Source organism: Lactuca serriola, chromosome 9 (genome assembly GCF_051521515.1).
Source record: "Lactuca serriola cultivar US96UC23 chromosome 9, Lser_US96UC23_V15, whole genome shotgun sequence".
NCBI classification, from domain to species: domain Eukaryota; kingdom Viridiplantae; phylum Streptophyta; class Magnoliopsida; order Asterales; family Asteraceae; genus Lactuca; species Lactuca serriola.
This window is the reverse complement of record NC_136416.1, coordinates 3,496,668-3,514,113: the sequence shown is the minus strand read 5'-3', so window position 1 is coordinate 3,514,113 and position 17,446 is coordinate 3,496,668. Positions and strand designations below refer to the sequence as shown.

The 17,446-nt window shown below is 29.9% G+C and overlaps 1 protein-coding gene across 1 annotated transcript; it reads right to left on the bottom strand.

The window, feature by feature from the left end:
• Positions 1 to 315: 315 nt before the first annotated feature.
• LOC145073136 (uncharacterized) lies at positions 316 to 16,210 on the bottom strand. Its single transcript, XM_079019697.1, has 8 exons — positions 16,120 to 16,210; positions 2,362 to 2,495; positions 1,554 to 2,099; positions 1,405 to 1,458; positions 1,206 to 1,290; positions 1,006 to 1,083; positions 478 to 685; positions 316 to 400 (listed from the first exon to the last, which is right to left on the bottom strand). Exons 1-8 carry the CDS (start codon positions 16,208 to 16,210, stop codon positions 316 to 318), a joined length of 1,281 nt encoding a protein of 426 aa, XP_078875823.1.
• Between the last annotated feature and the right edge of the window lie 1,236 nt (positions 16,211 to 17,446).

Below are 17,446 nucleotides of genomic sequence, written 5' to 3'. Positions count from 1 at the left end.
GTTACACTTAACAATTCTTTTCCTAGATCCGTTGTCTCCTTTCTCACTGTCATGCTTCTTCATGTTCACAGTATGCCTCCTATGCCTCCCAGGCATCCGCTTAAACATAGGTGGAAAAGGTTTTTCATAAGGAGTCATTAGGCATAGGTTGCTACCATTCATAGGTTGTAAAAAAGTAGCATAACTCTCCTTGAATCTTTTACTTGAAAACCAAGGACTGATGAAATCCTATGGATTTTGCTGATTGTAAAACATTGTTGCTATTGCATGAACACAAGGAATTCTTGATAATTCCCATAGTCTACATGAGCAGTACTAGGACTGCAAATCTACATAGTAGGACTCATAGGTTGACCTTGCCTCAAATACCCCTCCGCCACTTGGTATGACAAACCATGACCTATAAATACATTAAATGTACTTAGTAGAAGTTGTAATAGGCCAACACATGTTTCCAAATACAAGCAATGTACTAACCTGTAGTGTTCACCAAATGTTTCCAATTTCTTAATGATTGCAGGGCAAATAGGAGCCTCCCACGTTTGTTGTAGGTTATACATAAAAGAAACTCTCTCCATGACACTTAAACGTATCATCTCCAACATTGTTAACAATGGCCTCTTTCTAGCATCAACAATCATTGCATTGAAGTTTTCACTAATACCATTCTCAAAAGCCTCACACGCTCAATCTGTTAAAAAATAAACATACTTGTTTTTTAGATTTATGTTTTTCAGATTTCAAAATTCTATTTTCAGATTGCTGTTTTCATATTTATATTTTCAGATTGTTGTTTTCAGATTTCAGATTTTCCGATTGTTGTTTTTAGATTTTCAGATTGCTGTTTTCAGAATTATATTTTCAGATTTCTATTTTCCAGATTTCTTATTTTCAGATTTCTGTTTTTTAGATTTCTATTTTTCAGATTTATGTTTTTCAGATTTCTGATTTTCAGATTTCTAATTTTCAGAATTTTGTTTTCAACATTACTTAAATCACACCAACCTTGTCCACTTTGATTTACAAATTCATCCACTTTGGTTGCATTGAAATTGTTCATTCCTTTGTTCAATCTAGCACAATCTAGCACATCAACAAGGGCAAAAACGTCCAAACCACAAATGTTAAGTGCAAACACCAAATGTTAAATGTTATATTAAAGTATACAGAACAAATTTAAGTAAAAAGGAAAATGTTATACTTACCTTGACAAAAGTAAGCATGACTCCATGAGCTCGGGTTATGGGACATTAAGTATTGATATGCATCCACATCTATAGCCTTCAATCTCTTCACCACATATATGAATTCAGGTTTGACAATGCAACCAACAGCAGCTCAAAATAGATCTTTGTACTCTTCTCCTTTATATGACTTCTTAAAGTTTGTGTATATATGGCGAACACATTGTCTATGCTCCGCGTTTGGCAAGACCTCCTTTACTGCTTCAAGTAGCCCCTAAAAGAATAACAATGTTATTTGACACCTTTTTATGAAAATGGACTAGAAAAACTTTGAAATTTATGACATAAGGGACAAGAATAGCAATATACCTTATGCTGGTCTGATATAACTGTAAGACCTCCACCTTCTTGTACTCCAACATCCTCACTAAGAAGATCCAAGAACCATTTCCAGTTTTGCTTGTTCTCAATGTCTACCACACCCCAACATATAGGATATACTTGGTTATTGGCATCCCTTCCTATAGTTGTTAGGAGTTGACCCTTTACTTGCCCTTTCAAAAAGCACCCATCTAATCCTATCACACTTCTACATCCAACAATCCATCCTGTTTTTAATGCATGAAAGCATACATAGAATCTATGGAAGTAATGTTTTCCATCAGAATTAAGGTTTACACCCACTTTCACAGTACTACCAGGGTTAGATCTTTGTATTTCTGCAGCATAGTCCCAAATTCTAGCACAATGATCACTAGCCTTTCTTTCAATCATCACCATTACCTTATGTTTAGCCCTATTACATTTACTGATAGATAGGGTGATATTGAATTTTGTCCTAATGAGTTCCCTCAATTCTTTAAGTTTAATAGATGGGTTGAAAACAATCTCCTTCACAAGATGAGAAGCAATCCACTAAGGGGATACAAGGTGTCAAAAAGTAAACTTTCTTGAACATGAGTGCTTCCTTTTCATTGACTTTACTTGGACTATTCTTTCTGTGTTCATCCATGATGCATACAAACAAAAATCACATTTTTTTGTCTGTTTCTCTACCACATCTAGCTACTAACCTAGTACTTTCAAGTTTCTCAAACCTTAGGGGGTACCCATGGGCCACAACGTAGTTAATAAGACAATTTTTCAATTGAGAAAATTTTTGATATTTCTCTCCAACCTTTGGTTCCATGAGATTCCACTCTATGGTGGGATCATGGACATAATTGGAACCACCAATGTCATTCTCGTCATCTTCTAGATGAACTAAATCATCTACATATTCATCTTTTTCGCCAAAATACTCATATTCACCTTCAAAAAGTTTGGTAAGAAAAGGATCGTTAACAGATTGGAATTAAACAGCTATTACTTTTTCCCTCTCATAGTCCATGGGCATTTCTGACACGAGAATTTCATCTTCTAGATCTTTATAATCAACGTATTTTTTTCTTGTGTTTCTTAGTTTTCTTCTTGGCATCGTTGTTGGATGCCATGGCTTTCTTGTTGTGCGATTTCAGAAAAAAGCCCTAGCTTTGCATATCGACAAGTGTAGAAGAAAAGAAACGTAGCGACAAGTGTATAAGAAAAGAAACGCAGGTATAATGGAGGGATATGTTTGTATACCGGCTATTGACTTAGTCAACTGGTTATCCCTTCTAAATAACAAGGATTCTCAAAAAATGTGGTCTTTTTAGGAAAAAAGTAAAATTTTTGGTTTAAATAAAAAAAATAAAAAAAAATAATAAAAAAAAAAACTGTAAATATAAGGTCTATTTTGAAAAAAAAAAAAACTTTCAAGAAAACAAATTAGGAATATGATTTTGAAAATTGTTCTCGGCTTTTCATAAATCGTTGAGTTATCAACGGATCATATATATTCCCTTCGTCCTTAAAATTATAGTTTATCTTTCTTTTTTGGTTTTTCCTAAAATAATAGTCTATTTCTAAAAGTAAATAAAATTTTACCAAAATACTCTTTCATTATTACTTAACAAAGTAAGTATTTGATGTAACATTAAATGCAAAATAAAAACAAAATTGTCATTTTATTGTATAAAGTTAGTTGTAATTAAATTTTCTTTAATATGTATGTTTTTTGTTTGTGGATAATAATTTTGGAACGGAGGGAGTATATATATATATATATATATATATATATATATATATGTGTGTGTGTGTGTGTGTGTGTGTGTGTGTGTGTGCCTGTTCAGCACAGAATGTTTGAGAGCGTTTGGGAGCTTCTAGCTTGGAGCGTTTGACAAAATGTTCCGTTTTAAACAGAAAGTATCGTTTGGCACTACAAGTTTTTAGCGTTTAGTTTAAATAAAACACTCCAAATCCAAATGTTACTTCATGTAACGTTTAACAAAACGCTACAAGTTACCCGCTACAAGTTACCCACTACTAGCTAGTTTTGCTGAACACGTCTTATATATATAATGCATATTAAATTTCGAAGATTCAACTAAAACCAATATTATATTTTGAACATGTAATATGTATTAATTATTTTCTTAAAATAACTAAAATAATTAGTTAATAATCAATATTATATACACACTTTTTTCACTATATTTGTGGATATTTTGAAAATTAACTTTTTTTATTATTTATAGTTTAAGTTTGAACGAAACAAGTTAGCCTGTTGACTGTCTTTTCAGTTGAGTTGAATTGCTTTCGACCATTAACGTAAATGGTGATGGAGCAAATACCTAATCGGGAACCTTTATCGACACCTACTTGATACCTTTTTCTTTCCTTTTTTCGTTCATTTCCTTGCTTTATTTCCACTAAAAGGGAAAATATATCACTATTCGATGCAGCAGAAAATCACTAAGTTGCAATAACTCAAAAAAGAAATTGACTCCTAATTCTTAACAACGTATATAGACCAAAGCGTTTGCTCTATCTCTATCATTGTTGTGAAATTAATGCAAACGATTGTCCCGAGGAAATTATATACTACGATTGGTTTATATGCACCGTATTAGTATCGTTATTGGTCGGGTTGTGGTAACAATATTATGATTTTCTATTTATACGTTCTTTGTTTTTTGTATCGGCAAAAGGTGACTGTATATTAAAAATGTCAGCCAGAGGTGTATACATGTATACCGGCTTACATGTAAATCCGACTATAAATATTTGAATTATCTGTCATGATTTCTTTAAATACAATGGAGGAGTGGTTAAAAATTATTAACAATTTTTTAATACGACACATATTTTTAAATGATTGCAAATTAAAAAGATGATAGCTATATCCGATACTTTAGTTGACTTAATTTCCAAACAAAAAAAAACTCAAAAATACAGCAAATAAAGAAGAGAAAGGTCAAAAGGAAAGAAAAAAAAACATATATAAAATGTCCCGATGATTAATAGTAAAAGGTTATTAAAGGGATTCTGAAATGTTATAGCAATGAAAAATCAGCACGCGTTCATATCATTTGCATTTGATACGTTTGGTTTCTTTGCGCCGGATGCGGTGGAGCTTCTTAGTAGACTACAACGGATCATGCATAGCAATGTTATATCCCCTGATCTATGAATGTTGTCTTTAAAAGAATTGTTTTTACCATACAAAAGGGTTTAGCGGCGCAACTTGGATGTTGTGTTATTAAAGGGATTCTGAAGAAAAAAGTTTGCTTTTGATGTAATCTATGTGTTTTTCGTGTGTGTGTGTATATATATATATATATATATATATATATATATATATATATATATATATATATATATATATATATATATATATATATATATATAACAAATTTCCTAAATGTTTTATTGGTAAGAATTAAGCAACCTCATATCTCCAAGAATGTTCTCTTTTTTTTAATCGTAAATGTAACATATTTTTATAAATTACTCTTAAATCTACTTATGTTTCCAACGATTTGAATTATCGACCTCAAGTAAAAAAAACAATATCAGATATCGTTGAGCTAGAAAACTTTTGGTTTCAAGAATGTTATAAGTCCTAGAAGCCGATGATTATGCTTTAAAAATATTCCAAAAACTATTTTTATGTATCTATTGAATAACTTCAAATGTAGAATTGTGTGCATTTATTAAAAAAATTAAAACGTTCAGCTAACATTGTTTTGACAAGACTCTGAAAACAAGATTTATTCAACTGTTTTGTTCTAATAAGCGGTGATTAATCATATCTATATGTTTTTTTTTTCGTAAAATAAAAATGTACGCATTTCAAGACTTTGTTTACTTAATTGGTATAGCAAATATGTCGGTATAATGCCTTTTAATAATGTGAAAACATAATCTTTGACCGTTGAACGTGTAGTAAACAATAATAGATGCGTCTTCAATTAATTATATTTTTCTTTCAGGTCCCGATACTTTTAATACATCCTTTGCAACTTTGTTTCAAATTCAATATCTCCTTTTGTTGACTTGTTTTCTTGTTATAGGACACACACACGTCATGTACAAAGTCATTATTATAACTTTATTATCTTTGTTATATTCGTCATACAAAACATTGTCTTTTTAGTTTCCTTTTTGGGTCAAGACTTTGGAGGTGGGATATGGGTTAAAGATTTATCTCTTTGCTATTTCGTTCATATTTATGAAAACATTGTTAAAACCTCATTTCGGCAAGGAATTAAAGATTCTTGATATCTTCTCATACAGCACTCATAAAAAAATATTTAGATTTTGTGATTCATCATATTGTTTAACCCGGGGTAAGGGATTAATAGATATTTTGACCCCGTGAAATCTTGACACGTGGCTTTTCATTCCACTAATATCTACATGTAACATCAAGCCATTCATTCGGCTAATTAATATTTGCTGGTAACATTATCCAAGGCTGCCTACATTAGTTAATAACTAGAAGAGGAGCTTGGTTTTACATCGAATACACCATCTAAATTTTTTTTGATCCGACAAATATGCTAAAAATAAATGACCACCTAGAAAGATACTAGATGGCCAAAGAAAGAAAAAACAAGTGTTTTTACAAGGATAAAAAGGGATATCAATACCAGAACCACCCTGCAAGACAAATTACGTTCACATGCAAAACCCTTAAATTATCACCTGGCACAACTAAATGAATACACAATCTAAATGATTGTGTGACATGTTTGTAAAGAGTTAAACATAAATTATTTGACGTGGAATTGGCTATGAACGGGGAAAACGGAAAGCAATTGTGAAACATTCAAAAATCAAAAAGAACAAAAAAATCCTAATAGTTATAAAAGTTAATCTCTTTTTTTTAGACTTGTTATTAAATTGACATCCCTTAGACACCTATGCACATTTTAATTAAAAGTCAACCTATAATAAATTATTCATAATTTATTTTTTCGAAAACCCAACTCTTTTTTTTGAGACTTGTTATTAAATTGACATCCTTTAGACACCTATGCACTTTAATTAAAAGTCAATCTATAATAAATTATTCATAATTTAATTTTTTGAAAAACAATACAAATTCCACCAATAAAAATATCTTAAAAACCAAATAGGATCTTTATATGAAAAAAAAAAATTAGTGTTTTTTGCCAATCCCTTCCTTTAGTATCAACTTAATAATTCTAATCACGACCTATAACCTATTTAAAATGAATACTTATCCCTAGAGAATAATAATTAAAGAAACAACTAGTAATAATAAAAATAGGGAAATAGCCGAAAGTCGCAACAAAAAGTGTCGCCCAAAGTTTGATAAATATACTCAATTTGCATCACACGGCCAAATTGGTTGGACGCAAACTAGAGCCCTACCCTGGTCAACCAAAGCCCTCCCGGCCCTCCTTCATGCAACTCTCTCTCTCTCTCTCTCTCTCTCTCTCTCTCTCTCTCTCTCTCTCTCTCTCTCTCTCTCTCTCTCTCTCTCTCTCTCTCTCTCTCTCTCTCTCTCTCTCTCTCTCTCTCTCTCTCTCTCTCTCTCTCTCTCTCTCTCTCTCTCTCTCTCTCTCTCTCTCTCTCTCTCTCTCTCTCTCTCTCTCTCTCTCTCTCTCTCTCTCTCTCTCTCTCTCTCTCTCTCTCTCTCTCTCTCTCTCTCTCTCTCTCTCTCTCTCTCTCTCTCTCTCTCTCTCTCTCTCTCTCTCTCTCTCTCTCTCTCTCTCTCTCTCTCTCTCTCTCTCTCTCTCTCTCTCTCTCTCTCTCTCTCTCTCTCTCTCTCTCTCTCTCTCTCTCTCTCTCTCTCTCTCTCTCTCTCTCTCTCTCTCTCTCTCTCTCTCTCTCTCTCTCTCTCTCTCTCTTCTCTCTCTCTCTCTCTCTCTCTCTCTCTCTCTCTCTCTCTCTCTCTCTCTCTCTCTTCTCTCTCTCTCTCTCTCTCTCTCTCCTCTCTCTCTCTCTCTCTCTCTCTCTCTCTCTCTCTCTCTCTCTCTATATATATATATATATATATATATATATATATTTATATATATATATATAAAACGTGTGCCTATGCAAAATGACGATAATAAATACTTTTTTGACAATTAGTTTTTTATGAAAAATAATTATTAGATTTTATTATTAGTTATTAGGTAAAAAAATTATCACTTTTAAATAAAGACAAAACTGCAAAAACGGTACCTGTGATATGCTTTTTTTTCTGAGGTTTAGTTCAAACCTTGATTTTTTTTTTTTTTTTTTTTTGCTTCATGGTCATTTTGAGCTAACTTCATTGTGGATTTGGTCCATCCATAAACAGAAATGACTTTAATACACGTGGGTACTTATTTTCTCTTTTTAAATTCATTTTTTAAAAGTTTAATAATTATTTTTTCATTTTAATAATTAAAAAATAAGAGGGCCCATTTTTATCTCTCTCTCTATCTATTTATCTCTCTCTCTCTCTCTATCTCTCAAGAAACACACACAATTCTTTTTATCCAATCGACCTTCTTCCTCCATTCTTTTTTATCTGATGTAAAGAAGATCTCTATTATGTATACCTTCACCGGATTGACCGACTTCGCTGGAAAAGGTGCTACACAGATCGGAGTATCATTAGACCTCCACAGCTCCACCAGAAAAGGTTTTATATACCTTTATTGTTGTTCCACAACCTTACCTAATAAGTTTTTTTTTTCTGTTCCACCACCTCTTTTCCACTGAAGAACACATATGAAGCTTCCATGCTTCACCTTCCACCTACTCCTTTCTAAAGATTAACATATCTGGAGCTTTCAAATAAACATATATGCTCTATTTTTTGGTGATAATTCATGAAAATAATCCAATTTGATTATGGTGAATTAGATATTATTGGGTTGGAGCATTAACTTGCCATCACCTTGAACTCGAAATGGCATCAAAGGTTGTGTTTTTCTACGTACTAGCTATTGGGTGAGAATTTGGAATCAATTGACTTCCAAAATGATATTTAGTTGAATCCTAATTAAGATTGTTTTGCTACAGCTGGTTTATTTTTATCTTGTGTATAATCTTTTGGGTGCTCTAATTAGGTGTTTCATGTGAAAATTGAGTTGTGATGATAAATGTTATAAAAATGATAAAAAAGGGTTGTGGATTTATGTTTTACATGTGTAAAATCTTACATGTGAAACACTCCTTTTTGGTAATTGGGTTTTACAGGTGCAAAATTTTGATGATTCTCATTTAAACGTATAATTTGTTTATGAGAATAAGGGAAGATCAATTGTAGATTGAATCATTGAAATTAACTTTGACTTTTTTTTTCAATGTCGGAGAACGGAATAACGGGAAGAAAACGAGAAAGAAGGGAGAGAGAGAGGGGGGGAGATCTCTCATTTTTTAATTATTAAAATGAATAAATAATTATTAAACTTTAAAAAATGAATTTAAAATTATAAAACAAATACCCAAGGGTATTAAAGTCATTTTAGTTTACCGAGGGACCAAACCGCAAAGAAACTAACTCAAAAGAACCATGAATCCAAAAAAGTCGAGGTTGGGACTAAACCTCAGAAAAAATACATACCATAAGGACCATTTTTGCAATTTTATCTTATATAAAACACTTGTGTTTATACCTTATATTTATATTGCATATTTATATATCATTGATGTAAATTAATTAATATTGGTATCAAATTTAAGAAATGTAAATTAATTTATATAAATAAATTTAATATTTTAAAATTTTTATTTTACTCCAACTTGAATTTCTTAATAACTTTTCTTAATTTAAGTCTTCAAACTTTTGGCAAGTATTAATGATTTATTTATGCATAATTGATTTTACAAAAAGTTTTGTAACTTATACCTTTTAAATTTCAAGATATGACTAATATGTTTTATAATATAATAGAAGGTATATATATATATATATATATATATATATATATATATATATATATAGGGTTAGGTTATTTTGTTTTCACTAACTATTGTGTGCATGTATGATTTATTCTGGACCAATCATTTTAGTTATTTTAAGAAAGTAATTAATGCATATTAAATGTTGAAGATGTAATTAATTGGTCCAAAATCAATCATACATGCACACAATAGATAGGGAAAACATTTGAACCTAACTCTCTCTCTCTCTCTCTCTATATATATATATATATATATATATATATATATATATATATCCCTATTCTAATCTATACTAATAAAAGAGTAGTCCTTTTGCCAAGTGTCATAATATTAGAACTCCTAATTAATATGATGCCACTTGTCATTCTATTAATTCTCTATTTTAAATTCATTAAACCTCCTAATTAATGTGATGTTATTTGTCAATCTATTTATTCTTTATTTTAAATTTTAAATTTTATATTATTGTTTTCATTAGTTCACAAATAAAAAGAGTCTAATATATATGATAAATTAATTCCACATATTTATTTGAATCAATAATTATAACTTTACATAACTAATAAAAAAATCTCTTAATTAATAATGTATTTAAAATTTTATATAAAATAATTGATTAATAATTTTGAATTTTTTACTATGAATATTTAATTAATTTTGTAACCGTGGTTTCCACGGGTTATAAACTAGTAAAAGAATAGTTTTAATGTCCTTTTGACATGTATCATCATATTAAACCTCCTAATTAATGCATATTTTATTCTACTTTTGTCATGTGTCACCTTATTAGGCTTCTTCATTAATGCATGTCATTTATCAACCTATTAATTCTCAATTTTAAATTTTAAACTTTAAATTTCTCACTCTAATTACATTAATTTAATTACATTAGAATAAAAATTAAATTAAAATTAATATAAATTATAAAGTGATGTAATTTCACATATTTATTTAAATTAACAATTATAATTTTATATAACTAAAAGAATATCTCCTACTTAATAATTTATTTGAAATAATTGATTGATAATAGTTTAATTAATTTTATAACTGTGGTTCCCACGGGTTATAAACTAGTATATATATATATATATATATATATATATATATATATATATATATATATATATATCATACTATACTTATAAAGGAAACATTTTTCCTATCACCTCATGCATTTGAAACCCCCACACATTTTCACCTTCAAAGTAATTAATGACACATCATGAAAGGTTTTATAACTTATACAATATGCTTAATAAGCAATTAATGGATAGTTTACCATAAAAATGTCATTCTCTTTGAGTAGACACATAAATACAAATCACATACAAAACTCACAAAGAAAATAAGTTTAAAGGTTTTGTGTTGGTTTAACGGATTTGAACCATTTTTTGAGCCATGTTATTATATTATAGTTTTTAATTTGTAAGTTTGTCATATGTTAATTCTTTTTTATAGTGTTCTTGGTTTAAGTATTCTTTTAAGACAATAATTGTATGTTGTGGTTGAAACTTTAATGTAAATTAGATTACATTCATGTTATCGATCATATGTTATGGAAAGTGATATAGATGATATTTAATTAAATATTGTGTATATGTTTGTATGTTTGTGTTGCTTCAAAGTAATAATTAATAAAAAAATCATGGATATGGAATATTATACATAGTATCCATGTAAGTCTCTTTAAAATGCAAATTGTCTATCTTATCACCTTATATTTTAGTATATGTTTGACATTTTAATTATAATAATAAGTGTGTTTTAAAAGTTTTCTTTCGTTTATTAATAATAATAAGTGGTTTTAGAACTAATGAACCAAAATTATAAATGATAAAATCAAATTATAAAAATCATGGATATATCATATTATCCATGCAAGTCTCTTTTGAAATGCAAATTGTCTATCTTATCATTTTATTATTTAGTGTACGTTTCACATTTTAATAGTAATATTAAGTGTTTCTTAAAAGCCTTTTTTAACTTATTAATAATAATAAGTGGTTTAGAACTAAAAAACAACAATTTTATGAAGTACCAACATACATACATAATTATACAGAATTTCTACTTCCTCCTTAAGCCAATCACCATCTAACGCCTCAAACCACTATGCATCATTCCCATTGTCTAGAACACCTGGAAGGACAATTTTGTTGATAGGTTCAGTTTCATGGCTCCCTAATAATCAATGTAGAAAAAAGGGAAGAACGGCAAACAGAAACTAACAAGCTTGAAGCCTTGAACCGAAAGCATAAGATTGCACAGCAGGGAAAAAAAGGAAAAACATCAAAATCTGATACAAACACAATTCCAAATAGAGAATCAAAATCAGAAAGATGAAGTAAGGATTTTTTTTTCCACAGATTTGGCATAATAGGAACCAAAATCAGATACAACTCACATATTCCGGATAGATTTCACAGCAGAAAAAAGAGGGAAGAACAAAAAAATCGATATAAACACAATTTCAGATAGAGAAGCAAAATCAGAAAAACGAACCATGGTTTTTTTCTTAGATTTCGCATATCTAGGAGCAAAAACCAGTTACAAGTCACATACTTCATATAGAGATGAACAACCAATCGATCAAGTTGTTTAAAAAAAACAAGACGAAACAAATGCTCACTGTTGACGTAGCTCTGGCCGGAGAAGGAGGAGGTCGGACTAATGCGTTGATTTGTGTTTTGTTCTCTATCTAAAAAGGGAAGCTGGAGTGAAAGAATTGTATTTTGTTGCTGCATATTTTTCTATTAGGTCACGGAGGCAGATTAGGGAAGAAGAGGGTAGCGGGCTTTTTTTTTTTCAGTCATCCATATATTTGGAACGGACCGAGTAAGGTATTTGGGTCAGCAATGCTGACCGAGTCAGCAAAATTTTGGATTTACCAAACAGTCGGACTACTGACTGAGTAAGCAGTCAGCTCTTACCGGATCCAGTAAGTTCAAATCAAACAACCCCTAAAAGAGTTAAAAGTTTGGATTGTTAGTGATATTTTGAGTTGAGTTTTATGTTATATTGGAAGTGTGTGAAATTGGTTCTAGAGTTATTGATTTTTTTATAACAATATAATTTTTATCAATGGTCAAGTTAAGAAGTTAAAGATTTGGATTGTTACTCGTATTTAAGCCTATATTTTACCTTAATTTTAGATGTCATACTTCTTAATATTATATTTAATGTTATATTTTTAGAATTAATGTTATATTTATTAATTTATTAATAATTAATGGTTTCCGATTAATCTCCGCTTAACGATTAATCCTTTGACCTCAATCTATCGTCGAGCTACCATAGAGCGATTTATGCAACCTTGATTAAATGTCAATCAATTTTTAAGGATGTCACATGACATTATTAGAATCATACTCTTGAAAGGTGTCATTTAATCAAGGTTGCAAAAAACGTTCGACGTTAGCTAGTCAGTGGACTGGGGTCAAGGGATTAATCGACTAGGCGGAGATTAATCGGGTACCATTAATTTTTAATTTGTTAAATTAAAAAAAAAAATATGACTAATATCATATCAAAGTTCGTAAATACCACTAATATTATAACAAAATAAGTTAATATGATTAATACAACACTAATCATGCCTCAAATAATTTCCATTGAGATAAAACTTCTTCAAAATGTTAACATTTCATCGTTTTATAATATTTCATTCATTATGTATGCAGGGATTAATCGCTAGGCGCCCTCTAATCGGTCGAGTAGCGCCTAGGGATTAATCGGAGATTAATCGGGACATATTCGGGATTTTTACAACAGTACATTTACTACTTACTAAATTTTATATATTAGGTAGTATTTAGATAGATAGATAGATCAACATATCATATTACGATACGATAAAAACAATTATAATAATTATAATTTAATAAAATACCGAAAAATAATGGACACAAGGATCAAGATCAAATGAACACTTATTATCTTTCTGTCAAGCCAAGATATCGCTAACCCCTCAATAACTAATAATCAAGTGAGACAAATTGTTTAGTTCGTATTGTTCTATAAAAATAAAAAAGGAGATAGGATTCCTCATTATTCAGAACTGAATCGAATGACATGTACGGATCATTGTAATTTCAAATATCCGGCCATTCTCGACGGTAATTATGATTTATTGGTAAAGAGGCGAAGAAGTAATCATCACTATATTTTAAAATGAAAATCGATATTGATACTTACCCTTTAAGCCAAATAAAAAATCAAATCAAATTTAAGATATTAGATCTTCCTCCAAACTAACGTAACATTAATAGTTCTTAGAAAACAAAACAAACGAAACAAACAAAAGATTACACCATGCTTTGGAACTTTATATTGTTTTTATATATGTAAGATATAACTTCTTATATGTGAAGATTGTAAAATTGTTTTATTTAATTTTATTTTAATTTGTGAGATCCATTTTAAAATGAAAAAGAAAATATTATATATTTATAAGAGATAGAATATATAAAATATAAATATTAATGATTTTAAAATTTAAATTCTATTTTATTTTTAAAATTGAGAATATGAATATTCATATTTATATATATATTTTAAATATTAAATTTTAAATAAAATTTTAAGGATAACATATGAGAATCATATTTTAAAAAAAATAACATTTGACATTTAATGATTTTTTTTATTAGGTGGTATATATATATATATATATATATATATATATATATATATATATATATATATATATATATATATATATATATATATAGAGAGAGAGAGAGAGAGAGGTAGGTTCAAATGTTTCTCACATCTATTTTGTGCTAGGATGCACCAATAAGAATTGAGTAAACATTAAATGTATATTAAATGATATTCATATTTATAAATCCTTTTTATGGAAACTAATTTAATTCGTCATTAATGTTAATAATAATATTCTTTCAGAATGAATTCATATATAAAATAATAAGAGTGTATTGTAGGAGAACGAGAGTATATTCTACTAGAATACACCCTCATTCTTCATATTTCATACAACTTTATTGTATTTTAAGTGAGTGAGTCCTGAAATAATGTTATTGCTGACATAAAAACCTAGATACGAATTCATTTTGAAAAAATGTTATTGCTGACATTAATGACGAATTTAATTAATTTTCATAAAGAGAAAATTATAATTATGCATATCATTTAATATACATACAATTATGGAAACCATTTAATATATATCATTATTTAATTAAATAATAATATAATTTACTAAGTTTCTATCGGTGCATTCTAGCACACAATAAATGTAAAAAATACTTTAACCGAGCCCTATATATATATATATATATATATATAATATATATATATATATATATATATATATATATATATATATATATAGAGAGAGAGAGAGAGAGAGAGAGAGAGAATAAAAGCATGCATCAATTGACAAAGTGTTTAACACCTAATCTTCAGTTGGATAATAATAATCCTCTCTTTAGCTAATGTTAATATTCTTTGGATTGCTAACTAATTAGTCAATATTTTAATTCTATTTTGTGTGGATGTTCTCATCGGTTCTTCGTCTTTTTTTATGTAATCCCTTCTTGCATATTGGTGGTATACATAATACAGTAGCATAGATGTGGTTGGTCAACTTTCAATATTTTGCACCTAAAATCAGGGATGTTTCATAATTAAATATCACACATATAGACCCAAATAGGTTTTGACAACCGGAGGTGAAGTGGAAAGTATGTTAATTTAAGGAGGCGTATGGCAAAAATAATTATTATTTATTAGTTTATAACTTATTAGATTATTAACTTATAAGTTAATAAGTAAATGTTGGATAACTTATGAAAAAATGATTTATCAGATATTCTCCATCAGAATAAATTATTTTCATCCAAATACATTTTTAACTTATAGTGATATAGAATAAATTATTTTCATCCAAATACCTTGTTAACTTATAGTGATATAGAATAAGTTGTTTTAAAAAGTTTAGCCAAACATCCCCTTTAACAATTAGACTGTAATGCCATTTAACTCAATTGTTTTTTTAGGAAAGTCTCCATAAAAGCCCCTAAATTTTAGGGGAATGTTCGGTTTTACACTTAGATTTCTGTCCAATTAGCCGGTTCCTAGGGTTGTAACTGGTTGCCTATACACAAGGCGCTCATGTGGCGGTGATTGGAATATTTTGGCTGACATGGCGCTTACTAGGCGTAGCCACTCCTTTGCTTATTTAAAATAAAGAAATAAAAGATGATGGAAATTCGATTCGAACTCCAGATTTTGTGTAACTTCTCCTAGACTGAAACTCATTTTGTGTAACTTCTCCTCCACATTTGAATATAATATGTAACGCAAATAATAATAATAATAATAATAATAATAATAATAATAATAATAATATTATTATTATTATTAGACAAAACTGCACAAATGGTCCCGATGGTTAGCTCCAAATTGTCATTTTGGTCCAAAAAAGATTTGGACTAGCGTCAGATTTCCAAACTTTTCATTTTGTTACAAGTTTGGTCCGTTTTAAAATTGAAAGAGGTTAAAATGACTTTTTTGCCGTTGTTATTTGTTTTTTATTTTATTTTTATTTCGTCCATTACTTTTTAATTAAAAAAGAAATACAATTAAGTCTCTCTTTCTCTCTCTCTCACACACACATACTCTCTTTCTCTCTAACCTTCCCTAACACTTTTCTTTTCATCTTTTCCAAGACTGAAAAACAAATCTTCATCTTCTTCCCAACGTAGGAAGCCACCACCCAAAACCATAGCTCCGGTGAAATAAGATGGTGTTCTCAGATTTTCGCCCTTTTATCCTTCTTTTTCAAATCTGCTAACCCTTCTCTTACTCTCTCTCAGATATGCAAACCCTATAAACCCACTTTTGTGATGCTCTGTAGATCCGTAAACCCACCTCTAAGAGGCGATGATGAGGGAAGTGGTGGAGACAGGAAGGTGAGAAACACCTCAGGCGTATAGAAAGTCATTGAGGTCGATGATGACACCGGTGATGGCCGCTACAAAGAACAATCTAGGAAAATATGATGCCACCCTTCGTCTTCATATGACCATGCATCAACAGATCGAACCGGAGAAATACATCTCCGATGGTTGTTCATATATGAAACCTCCCTCCTCAAAGATCGCCACTTTTTTAACTTCATTTTTCCAGATCTAATCCGTAGCGTCGTCGCCACCGTCGTTGTTGGAGATCTCACCAACGATAGTGATGTTCCAGATCTACAACCAAGGGTGACGGCTACAAAAGATAGGTTCAGGGTTTCCAGATTTGCAAATGATGGTTGAAGGCTCAACGGTAAGAGGTGTTCGAAAACGGATGTGTGTTTTCGACGGGGGGTAATAAGGAAATGAAGGTGACGTTATAAGAATAAAGGAAGAGGTTACGGGTGGTGTTTGGCAGGGGTTACAGGTGGTGTTTAGCGGAGGTTATAGGTGGTGTTTGGTGGACGTGCTGCTTCAAGGGTGTTTACAGATCTTTCACCTGCGACTACTTCGATAGTGGTAGGGCAGTCAAACAGGAACAAAAGGTTTTGATTTTGTGTTTATTGATGTTCCACAAAGAGAGAGAGAGAGAGAGAGAGAGAGAGAGAGAGAGAGAGAGAGAGAGAGAGAGAGAAGTATTTTTCTTTTAATCTTAGAAATATTTAAATAAATAAATAAACTGAAAAAGAAAAAAAAAAAGGGTAAAATCATCATTACAATAAAGTTTATATTAAATTGGATCAAATTCATAATAAAATGAAAAGTTTGGACCTCTGGTGCTAGTCTAAATTTTTTTGGACCAACGTGGTAATTTTGATCTAACCACATGGACCATTTATGTAGTTTAGTCTTATCATCACTTTTATCATCATCATCATCATCATCATCATCATCATCATCATCATCATCATCATCATTATTATTATTATTATTATTATTATTATTATTATTATTATTATTATTATTATTATTATCTCTTTGATTATTAATAATATTATTATA